The 11,961-nt window shown below is 50.3% G+C and overlaps 1 protein-coding gene across 1 annotated transcript; it reads left to right on the top strand.

Annotated features, from left to right (window-relative positions):
* Positions 1 to 1,957: 1,957 nt before the first annotated feature.
* Positions 1,958 to 11,568, top strand: KLHDC2 (kelch domain containing 2; the record flags this gene model as incomplete). The annotated part of the gene is made up of 13 exons (XM_079537921.1): positions 1,958 to 2,113; positions 3,035 to 3,114; positions 4,099 to 4,216; positions 5,218 to 5,333; positions 6,567 to 6,648; positions 6,745 to 6,828; positions 7,708 to 7,788; positions 7,866 to 7,924; positions 8,251 to 8,360; positions 9,113 to 9,185; positions 10,152 to 10,239; positions 11,140 to 11,192; positions 11,445 to 11,568. The coding sequence occupies 13 exons, from the start codon at positions 1,958 to 1,960 to the stop codon at positions 11,566 to 11,568; spliced, it is 1,224 nt and encodes a 407-aa protein (XP_079394047.1).
* Between the last annotated feature and the right edge of the window lie 393 nt (positions 11,569 to 11,961).

Below are 11,961 nucleotides of genomic sequence, written 5' to 3' on the forward strand. Positions count from 1 at the left end.
AAACGTTTTGTTTTCTGCGCCGTAGGAAATTGGGAAAATTTAATTTGTATGTATTGTTAACTTCTACTGTTGTGGTCTTAACGAGACAGCCCATACAACTTGTTCCTCTGGAAGGTGATGTGCCACCAAATGCATTCAGTTGACCAAAATGTGGCTTAAGCCACAGAGCTTACCGCAGCCTTATGGCACCAGCCTTCTGAAAAGTGAGTGGAGCACTGCCCTTGGGAGAGTCACACCTGGCACAGCACCACCGAATCCCACCCTTAGATCAACCAACCTGCTATCTGGCACCTGGCTGAAAGGCAGAGCTGAACACTGCACCGGGGGGTGGAAGCACAGCCTGAAGGGAGCCGCACCGAGAGGGGAGGGAGCGTTACAGCGCCTGTCAGCACCGAGTGCTTTGGGAAATAGGCTGTACGTTGTATTGGAACGTGTAAAGTTTCTATTTAATTGTTGTTGAAAAAACGTTTATTTATTGGTTAAAGAAGAGCAGATGTAGTACTCGCTATTTTTCTGTTTCAGATACCTAGTTAACAGGAGCGCAGTCATTAAAGTTTTATAGAGAGTTGGAGAGCGACCCGTTTGGATGCTTTGTGACGTGTTACAGTCTGAAACCAAAGATCTGAAACCGACAGCTTTCCCCAACAGCCCCAACCTCTTGCGCATAGCGCAGCGCCTCTGCGCCGCCCCGTCTGCGGCCCCTCCCCCGCCGGGCGGAGCTGCGCCTGCGCAGTACGACTGGAAGTGCGGCCCTCGGTTGTTGGTGCTGCGCAGTGCGACCGGAAGTGCGGCCCTGCTGTTGTTGGTGCTGCGCAGTGCGACCGGAAGTGCGGCCCCGGCGGTTGTTGGTGCTGCGCGGGGCCCGCTGAGGTGAGCGGGGGGTGCGGCCGGGTCGGGAGCGGCGCTGTGCGAGCGCTGTGCCTCAGCCCCGCCCCGAGGGGAGGTGGCGGGACCCCCTGAGGCAAGGGCTGGAGTGCCGTGCGGGGCTCGGGGCCGCTCGGTGCGGGGGGAGCGTGGCCGAAGGCCGCAGGCGTTGTGTGGCGTGTCTTCTGCGATGCGCAAATAGTGCTGGTCGTGGGCAGGGCTCGGTGCGGGTCTGGTGGGCCTGAGGCAGAGGCGTGGGCAGGGGTCTCTGAAGCGTAACTAACGCGGCAGAATTGCGTGCTGGGGGTGTTGCAGTGCCGGTCCTTGAGGCGGTTCAGGCTGAAGTCGCCGGCAGCCCGCGCGCGTTCCGTGCCCCCCTGAAGGCCTTCCCCTGCCCACACCGAGCCCTGCTTTGCCCCCGGCCTCCTCAGCCCTCGCTCTGCCCGAAGGCTCCGGCAGCTGACGGCCTGAGGCTGGCATCTCCCAGCTGGTGCTGCCCTGGAGCTCCTCCTGGGCCCCGTCGGTAGGTTTGGGCCTTCTGTCCGCGGTGTAATGCAGAGAGGGGCTCTGCTTTGTTCTGCGATGTAGGTGAGGTCCTGCACTGAGCAGCACGGATGGTTTGGGGGGAGGAGGCTTGCTTTGGAGGCCCAAAACGGTGGCCCCACCACTTCTCTGGGCAGCCTGTCCAGCACCTGACTGCTCTTTCTGAGACATTCTTTTTCCTAACATCCAGCTGACCCTCCCTGACACGACTTGAGGCCATCACCTCTTATGCTGTCACTGTTGCCAGGGAGCAGAGGCTGACCCCCACCTCACCACCACCTCCTTTCCGGGAGTTGTAGAGAGCGATGAGGGCTCCTCTGAGCTCCTCTTCTCTGGGACAGCAGTCCCAGTTCTCTCCGCCACTCCCTGTAAGATATGCACTCCTGAGCCCTCACAGCTCTGTTGCCCTTCTGAAACTTTCCTGAGTGATGTGAAAGCTTCTTCCTGAAGAACATCATTCTGAAAGCGTGTGGTTTATCATTTTTTTTTCCTCTGTTTACCCTGATGGTTTTCAAAACCGTTCCGTTATTGTGTGTTGTACCAGATCAAAATGGCTGATGATAATGAAGACCTGCAGGCAGATGAAGAGCTCCCGGCTCCAGCTGAAGACAGCTTTGAGCAGCTGGAGAACGACAGCCCTGCAGAGCGCAGCGGGCACGTGGCAGTGACTGATGGGCGCTGCATGTACGTCTGGGGAGGATACAAGGTACACTGTGCTCTGTGCTACCTGTCTGTCACCCTTAGTGCTTGTAATTATGTACTGTTTGTTTGCACGTGGCTCTGGAGGCATTCAAGGCCAGGCTGGATGTGGCTCTGGGCAGCCTGGGCTGCTGGTTGGTGACCTGCACACAGCAGGGGGTTGGAACTGGATGAGCGTTGTGCTCCTTTGCAACCCAGGCCATTCTGTGATTCTGATCCCTCCTCTAAAAAGCTAAAGCTCCAGTTATAAAGGTAGAACGTACAATCTGCTATGGAATGCATTCCCTGCAAAGTGTTGCTTTTTTTACACCGTTATCACCACAACTGTATGTTGCATGTTACCAATCACGAGTTGGTTATTTAACATGTTGAGGTGCGTGCATGGCAAGTGGAGCCAAACCATTCTACAGTTTTGACAGGAATTAAAATTAATCATTTTTCACTGGACAGCAGATTCAGTGGGTGAATTTTAAAGCTTTGATGTATTGCCATCCCTGGAGGTGCCCAAGGCCGTGGATGGGCCCTGGGCAGCCTGAGCTGGGGGGAAGTCAGCCCACAACAGGGGTGGGGCTGGGAGCTGTGTGGTCCCTTTCAACACAACCGTGCTGTGGTTCTGTGATTATTCAGTTGGTGTCGTGGGAATGGGAATTACAAAGAGCACTTTGGCTCCTTTGTGCACCCAGGCTGCTCTGCCTGGCATGTGAACGTAGGGTTCAGCTTCCATGTGTCCCAGCCTGTGGCACCATGGGGAGTTTGGTCCCCAGCAGAAACAGTAATAAGGTTCAAATAGCTGTGTGCAGGCAGGAGATGTAAGAGGGCAGCAGGCACTGCTCCTGTTGTTTTTGCAGGTTGGGTCTGTGAGGGCTTGTAAACATTCAGAGCTGCCTGTAATTCAAGCGTCCTTTTTCTTTTCTGATCTGTTCTGCAGAATGCCCAAGTTAGGGGATTTTATGACTTCTATCTGCCTAGAGATGAAATATGGATCTACAACATGGAAACTGGAAGATGGTACAGTAAATAATTAACTTGATATCTTTTGCTTTATGGAAAAAAAGTGTCTTAAATTGGTACAATGACCACACTGAGGGTCTGTGGGCAGAAGGGGAACTCCCTGACTTTTTTGTTCCCACCTATCCTGCTGTTGCATACTGTGTACAATACTTCCAAAGTTATTATTTTGTGGTTTTTTTCATGTGATAAACAAATTTTCCCAGGAGTGAGTGGGGTGAAGTGGGAGAGAGAGCTCAGGGAGTCAGCACAGGCAAATGTCAGCATCAGCATGGGGTGTTCTGGGATGTCTGGGGTAGGATGCAAACACCTGAGCACTGAGTGGGTGCCACGTGGTGGCAGAGGAAGCGTTGTGGGTACCTCCTGTGTTTTATTTCTTGTCCTTTTTGTTAAGTATTTAAGCTGCCAAAGAAGCTGCTGGGTCTGCTAGGGGCCATAACGTGGTGTGGAACTGCATGCCTGAAAGCACAGGAGGAGAAGGGAACACGCTGCTCTGATGCTGTAGCTGGCTGGGGCCACGTGCTGTGAAACCCAGTCTCCTCCGTGCTTAGCAGGAAATGCAACTTCAGCACTTCTTGCAGTTGGCAGAGTGGTTTGGGAAGCCTTCAGTGTGTTTATGGTGTCTACAGACATTAGAGAAAAACAGCAGCAAAATGAAACCCGCAGTTTGGACAGGTGCAGCCTTTTTGCCTGGGGTTCTTCTGGGATATGGAATGGGAAAAGCACCCTGAACTCCTGCACTGGGCAGACAGGATTCCTCCCTCAGAAACCACGTGATAATTCAGCTGTCTTTTCCCCACCCCAGCTCCCCATAGTGCCTGGTGTTGTGTTCAAGCTTGCGTGGGTCTGAAAAACTCAGAGCTGAGTGCTGCACAGCGATCTGTCAGAGTTACAGATGTGATGGTGGTGGTTCAGGTTTTCGCTCCAGACAAAATCGTTCCTGCTTATTTTGGGTAGCTATAATGTCTGAATCTGTGTTCGTAGGAAGAAGAGTAAGACAGAGGGAGATGTTCCACCCTCCATGTCTGGAAGCTGTGCTGTGTGTGTAGACAGGGTGGTGTATCTGTTTGGAGGACACCATGCACGTGGCAACACAAACAAGGTCAGTAATTTAGTAAACCCTTTCTCACAAATGAGTTCCTCATTGTTAGCTTTTGGTCCCGTTCTGTACAGAGCTGGACTTCTCAGTTACTTAAAATCTATCTGTAGCAGGAAATGTATCAGCTTAGCAAATCACAGAAGCTTTTTCTTCTGAATTGCTGGACGGATCAGAGATCGTTTCAGAGCTTTAATGTTAGTAATGGGATCCTGAATGTGGATCCAGGCCCTGTGTGCTCCGTGGCTTCACCTTCTGGCAAGCAGATAGCAGCCTTTATGCCCTGTCAGCAGCTTCCTCAGGTGCAAACCAACTGAAGCCATGTGTTTTCGTGCTTGCCTGAGAGGTTCTGGCTAACAAAACGCTGTGCTCACCACGTGAATTTCTTTATTTTCCACTCAGGTGATCAGCTGGCACACTTTTATCCATTCGGTGTGTTAGTTCTCTGCTGCAGGTCAGATAATCTGTTTTCCAAACTTGAGGCTGGCCTCCAGCTCTGCACCATTGCTCCCTGGTGGCTTTCCAGCACAGAGGAGCGCTGTGACCTTTTACTTGTTTGGGAGGCACTTGCTCTGCAGTTCACCCTGTAAATTATATCCCACTAGTGCTTCCAGGTTTGCTTCTTTGAAAGGTGGAAATTTCCAGAGGTTGCTGAATTAATCTCAGGAGGTGTTGTGCAAAAGCTTTAAAAACACTTTTTTGGAACTGTTCTGTTAAGTTACAAGGCAGTTGTGATGTTGTGCACACCTTCATTTGCTCCTGAATGGTCCCATTTGTGCACGGTCCTGTTCCTTTTGTAACAGAATGTTTGGGGCCTGAGTCTGCAAAAGGATCTTTGGGTCCACAGTTCATTCCTCATGTTATCTGTACTCTGTGCAGTGAGGGAGAGAGCTCACGTAGTGCTGCTGTACCAATGCGTGCCAATTACAGGTTGTTGGTGTAGCATCAGTCAGACTTGAGCTTTCAGCTAACTGTTTGGGTAAAAGAAATCTTTTTATTTTCTACAGTTCTACATGTTAAATTCCAGATCCACGGACAAAGTGCTGCAGTGGGTCAGAGTAGAGTGTCAGGGGGTCCCCCCTTCATCAAAGGACAAACTCGGCGTGTGGGTTTACAAAAACAAGTAAGGCTCCAGCAACAAAGCACAGCAGTCCTTGTGTGTGTGTGTGTGTGTGTGTGCTTTTCATCACTCCCAGCCTTGCTGTTGTGTCTTTCTGTTTGCACAAGAGCTGCAGCAGCAGGACTTCTTGCCTGCAGCACAAATGTGCTTTGGGAAGATGCTGGATTTGTCCCCCAGCCTTTTAAATCTGCTCTGTCCTTTAGCTGTTGCTAAATGAAGGACCTAATTCCCAGTCTGGGTGTGTGTAAGCCACAAAGTATCCACGTGAGTCACGGTGCAAACAGTGGGCTCCTTACAGGCGAATCTTCCACAGTGCCTTCTTGGTCTGCTATTGTAAAGAGTGGTTGCTTGTATCTGTGCCCTTCTTGGCAAGGACAGAGAAGCCTGTTCTGGGATTCCCATTACACACAAAATGCAATCTGTTGTTCTTATCTCGGGGAACAGCCTGTGTGTCTTTGATGCTTCACAAGCAGGAGAGCAGGAAGCCATTTTAATAAAAAAAACATATATTGCTTTTTCAGCAGTGCATGTTCTTAATTCTGCCTGGTTTGTGCTGGTTGCATTTGTTGTGGGATTCGCTGCAGAGAAAGCAAAGCTTGCAGAGTGCCTGTGGTGTTCCTTTCCAGATTGCAGGCATGGAGAGACAGCTCACTGTGGATTTGCAGGACTCAAGCTGTGGCAGTTCTGTCAGCTTTATCGGTTGTTTTCTGTTTCTTCATTAAGACTTTCTGGCAAAAACACAGGGCTCTGTGCAGAACAGGCACTTGAGCTCTGCCTTTCAGCCCTCTCCTCTCTGGTGGCTTCTCTCTTCTCACCCACACGCTCTCTATGTTCCATGGCTTCTCAAAGGACTGTTTGTGAATCTTTTGGGACTGGGGAAATTGAGCAGCACGCTTGGAAAGGGCAGAGGCAGGAACCCATAGTTCTGTGTGGGAGCCCTGAGAGTGAAGGCTGGAGCACGGGGATCAGGCAGCTGGCCTGGCAGCTTTGCTTTTAGAACAGCAGCAAAGCTCAGCAGCCTGGGGCCTGGGAAACACCTCCAGAGAGGGATTCTGTGTGGGTGCTGAGGTCGGTTAGGCAAGAAACAGGGCCCCACACCTGGCAAACTTGCACTGTTGATGTTTTGGAAATAATGAAGTCAGAGGTGCTTCCCTGCCTTCAGTCTGAGCCCAACCTTTACAGAGCTTTAGTTGGTAGTGAGAAATGTGATCACGTTTGTTGCATGTTTTGTTTCAGGCTAATCTTTTTTGGAGGCTATGGTTATTTTCCTGAAGGGAAACAACGAGGAACTTTTGAATTTGATGAGACCTCTTTTTGGGTAAGCAAACTTTTCTCACCTTGAAGTTATTTCTGTTGACACCCAATATTTCATTAGTGCCTACTAAAACTTGCTTCTCTGTAAATATTTTTAAAGAATTCAGGGCTTCCTAGAGGGTGGAATGACCACGTGCATGTTCTGGACACTGAAACATTTACCTGGAGCCAGCCTATAACTACGGTAATCACTGTTCTTACAGCAGTTGAAGTTACAGCTCTTCAGAAAGTCGTGCTGTATCTCTTCTAGCAGTCTGTGAAATCAGACATGACTCTGCCAGGCCTGCCTTCACTGCTTACATTTAAGTTAGAATAGGTTGCTGATGAAAGAAATTCTTCCTAACCCGTGCCTCCACCTGGTGCAACTTGAGGCCGATAACAAGTGCTGGTTTACATTGTTTCCGTGGCTTCTCCCTCCTCTCCAAAAGTAAGAAGCTCTCCTGTTCTGTGCTCTTTATCTCTTCATCTTTTTTCCCACTGAGTTGCTTTCTTTCATGCTTCAGTGGTGTTGTTCTTAAGGAGAGCTCAGGGAAACAAAGTTCATGGTTTCCTGTGTGTGTCCGTGGCAGCTCCTTGTGTGTCACTTGACTGCTGGATCCTTGTCAAAACAAAAAGCTCTGTAACTGCAAAGTGGCCTCATTTAAAGTGTCCCAGCAGTATTTAGGGACAAATAGAGTGAGGCTGCCACAGGGTTTGAAGAAATGAAATGTGAGATAAGTAACTCCTTGCTCAAATTACCGAGGATCTGCTTTGTCTGAATACCTATGGATCTTAGATACTTCACAGTAGCTCGACAAAAATCCTGCCTGGCATTCATTATATCATTACCTTGTTTACAGTGAAGCCTTCTGCCTCACACATTTCTGCCCACAGAACGACTTTTTGCTCCCTGCTCCTTGGTGACCTTAAGTCTGACCATAGCTCAGCCCCTCATTTCCTTGGCTGGCTGCTTTGTGGGGCTGGGATGCCTTGCTGACCACTGGGGGTTTCCGTTGGAATGAGGTTTTCTTTTGTTAACACATCTGATAAACTTCCCTTCTTATTTCATGTTTTCTTTTCCCAGGGTAAAACTCCATCACCACGAGCAGCTCACGCGTGTGCTACAGTGGGAAACAGAGGCTTTGTGTTTGGAGGCAGATACAGAGTAAGTCACAGCCCTGCTGAGAGCTGTGCTACCAAAACCCAAATGCAGCGCTCCAGCCACGCTCTGCTTTGTTGTAGGAGTCCCGAATGAACGACCTGTACTACCTGAATTTGGATACGTGGGAGTGGAATGAAATGTAGGTACTAAAACTCCAGTTCCTTAGTGTGGAAAGCAGTGTAAAGGTGTCATCTTTATTCACTTCTAATCAATCCAGTGAAGCTTAGTAAACGGCAGTAGGTGAGCAGACACAAGTAGGATGAGCTCCCTGGTTTTTGCCAGCAGCGTTTTTTCAAGACCTCATATGAGCAAACCTCTTTTTGCTTTAGACACAGTAAAAACTTGCTGTTGGGTCATGACCTGCGTGCAGCACGAAGTCATGTGGGTCAAAGACCCGAAAAATAATGAGCAGCACTGTTTAACTTCAGCACATCAGTGATTAATGGTGCTCTTGTTGAAACACAGAATGGCACAAGGCGTCTGCCCGGTGGGCCGCTCCTGGCATTCCCTAACACCCATTTCCTCTGATCATCTCTTTCTCTTTGGAGGATTCACCACTGACAAGCAGCCATTAAGTAAGTCATTCCAAAAGGATTTTGTCTTTGTGTTCTTCAATAAGAGCCTGAGCTACTGCATAGTCACCCTGAAGTCTTTGTACGTTCCCTCCACGTCCTGTGATGTCCTGTGATCCGGTTCCTTGTGGCCAGCAGCTGAGTTGACAGAGTAGGAGTCACTGAGTGTGTGCAGGCATTGCTATTTACAGAGCTCAGGCTGCTCTAGAAACATCACATGCAAATTGCAGTTAGTAAGAGCTCTGCAGTTCTCTGTCTTTCCTCCTATTAAAGTGCTGTTTTCAGACAGGCAGCCCAGAGCTTCATAGAATCACAGCATGGCCTGGGTTGCACAGGAGCACAGTGCTCATCCAGCTCCAACCCCCTGCTGTGTGCAGGTCACCAACCAGCAGCCCAGGCTGCCCAGAGCCACATCCAGCCTGGCCTTGAATGCCTGCAGGGATGGGGCATCCACAGCCTCCTTGGGCAACCTGTGCCACTGCCTCACCACCCTCTGGCTCCAAAACTTCCTCCTCATATCCAACCCAAACCTCCTCTGTCTCACTTTAGAACCATTCCCCCTTGTCCTGTCACAGCCTATCCTTGTAAACAGCTGTTCCCCCAAGCTGCAGAGGGTTTGTCCTGAAAAACTTGATTTATTTAAGAACAAAGATTATACAGCCTGCACTGTATTATACCATAGTACTGGTTTACTGCAACAACCATGACAGAACTAAAAGCATCCTGTTTATATTTGGGGTTTTGCTTGTTTTCAGGTGATGCCTGGATTTATTGTATCAGCAAGAACGAGTGGGTACAGTTTGAGCATAACTACTCTGAAAAACCCAGGTATGGTGCACCCTGTCTTGGAAACTTAGCAAAGAAAAAAGAATGGGGGGCTCTGTGTGATGGCACTGAGGGAGGACGCACACTGCTCACACTGCTTGTCTTTCTAACAGCACAATACCCTGTGTTAGCATTTCCTACCCCACAAACACTGACGTGCAGTATCTGTATATGACAGTGCTGTGCCCGTGGTGGAAGCAGCCAGCATGTAGCTCAGTGCTTTGTTTGTGAAGCTGCAGGAAACAGGGATTTGGGGCTGGATGTGCAGGCTGAAGGGGCCCTGAGCTGTGTGTGCCAGCACAGGAGCTGGCTGGAGCCCGTGTGTCCCTGCTGTGCCACAGACACACACTGTTCTCAGCGTCTTCAATCAGAGCTGGCCCTGTGCCCCCCAGGGTGTTTTTGTATTCCATAAAGACCTCCTGAGTAAATTGGAGGTGATGACCAGCAATTTAAAAAGCACTGAAGCAATGGTGATGCACGCATAGGGCATCATAAACACCCGTGTCACTGAGCTGTGACCCATCGTGTCTGGGGAAGAGGTTTGGGTTGGGCTTATGGCAGCAGTGGTTCCCTGCTGTGCCCGTGGGCCCTGCTGCTGGCAGTGAGGAGGGGGCTGTTTTGCAAAGCCACAAGAGAGGTACAGATCCTGTTCCTTCAGCCTGTTGACTCGAGGGGCACGCAGTGCTCTCACAGGCTGTATTTTCTTTGCAGCCATCCTGCAGGAGTTTGATGTGTGCCTGTATCTGCAGGCAGTTGAGCCCCGCAGCCCTGCTCTAACCAGAGCAGCCTGCCCAGTCCAGCACTGACCGGCCAGGAGTTCTGTTCCTCAAACCACAAACTCCCATTGCATTGGTCAGTGCTGCAGGATAGCATTGGGAAGGCAGACCTGCGTGTGTCAGCTTCAAGTTCAAACCCCAGAGTGGCTTTTTGGGTGGAGTGTTGTTGTTGAATGCTGCCTTCTGTTTGCAGGCTGTGGCACACTGCTTGTGCAAGCGAAGAGGGAGAGGTGATCGTCTTTGGGGGCTGTGCCAACAACTTGCTGGCCCATTCTAAAGCTGTAAGTTTATCCCAAGCTTTGCTTTCCTTCTTGCACAGCCCTGCCCTGCCCCCAGGAGCTGCAATTCCTTAGCGCTGCAGCAGGCATGAAGTGCTTCTCATCCTGTGTCTGCAGGACTGGCAGACACACAAACAAAGCTCTAAGGGGAAACGTGCTGCTTTTCTAGAGCAGGTCACTACTGACTGTTCAAACAGACGTGGTTTGTTTCCCTCATGGTGGTGTTTCACTTGGAGCTCTCATCTGCTGGCTCCTGCTTTAGCTTTGCTCGGTGCTTCTCACCAGGTGAGCTCAGTGGGCCCCTCCCAAAGCAGTTTCTTCACTGCGGTGCCCTGCTGAGGCCACGTGGCACAGAGTGGGTTTCTTTAGCCAGGACAGGGAGTATTATGGTCTGTGAAGTCCCCACGTGGCTGGAAAGTGACTGGGAATGAGCACGGCTGCATGTTTTAATGTAAGAACCAGGGGTGTCAGGTGGAGCCAGCAAGTGGCAAACAAGAGTGGTGCAACACATCACCCTTAAAAACAACAATAAAAAACAGCGACTGCTGAGCCTGCTGCAGTCCCTGGGCCCAGAGGATCTCATGTGCAGATCTCTGGAGACCTGGAAGCTCCAGCAGCACCCGCAGGGGTTGTTGGGTTGCTGCTGTTCCATTTGCTGAGCTGGGTGCTGGCCAGGCAGAGCAGGACGGGGGGCACTGATCCACCTGTGGTTCCTTTAGTGCTAACTGCAGGCACCACAGGTTTGGTGAGCAGTTCTGGGTCTGGCTTATGTGAACTCCAGCCCCAGACCTGTGCTGTGTCTGCCTTCCTCACCCAGATCCCTCTGAGCCTTGGCTGGTTTGGTTCTGCTGTCATGATAGGATCCACACAAACTGATTCTCTCTTTCTCCCTCCCACGTGCAGGCTCACAGTAATGAAATACTTGTGTTTTCTCTACAACCACGATCTCTTGTAAGGTAAGAAAGCAAGACTTGAACATTAAGCTGTGGTGTCCCCTTCTAAAGCAGCTGGTGCAGGTTTAATGCTAATCTAAAATGCTTGAAAACATGTCTTCCTTTAAAGAGAGCTGAAACAACAGCAGCTGAGTATGGGCACAGAGTGAGATTCCATTCAGTAGTGGTGTGGCAGCAGACAGCTGTAAATGATTCTTAGCTCACCTTGCAGGACTCCATTCATGCTAACAGCAGCTGTGTGCTCCTGTCCCCCAGGCTGTGCCTCGAAGCAGTCATTTGCTTTAAGGAGATGTTGGCCAGCTCCTGGAATTGCCTCCCCAAGCACTTGCTGCACAGCGTCAACCAACGGTTCGGAAGCAACAACACCTCTGGCTCCTGAGCTCCTGTGCTGACAGCTCTGAGCGGTGCATGGATGGTCAGTTCTAAGATGTAATAATTAATTGTACCACGTGTGGCAGACATGAAACCTGTATAGATGAAGTAGCTGTACTGTAGGTAGTTGCTTCCCGCCTTGAAGTTGCATGTGAATGGCCTAGAGAAAACCTATTTTTGTGTAAAGATGTTTGCAATAAATGTATTTAATGCAAGTGGAGGTGGATGCTGTGCTTCAGCCAAACCTAGTTGTGGGTTTGTCCACCGTGAAGTTACTTGTGAGGGCCAACCCTGAGCAAAATGAGGTGTGGATACGTGGAAATAACGCTGTCTGAAGTCCCAGTTGCTGCTGTGGACGTCAGTGGCTGTGCAGCAGATAGAGAGGCCCTGCAGACACGGG

Source organism: Tetrao urogallus (assembly GCF_951394365.1).
Source record: "Tetrao urogallus genome assembly, chromosome: 6".
Taxonomy (NCBI): domain Eukaryota; kingdom Metazoa; phylum Chordata; class Aves; order Galliformes; family Phasianidae; genus Tetrao; species Tetrao urogallus.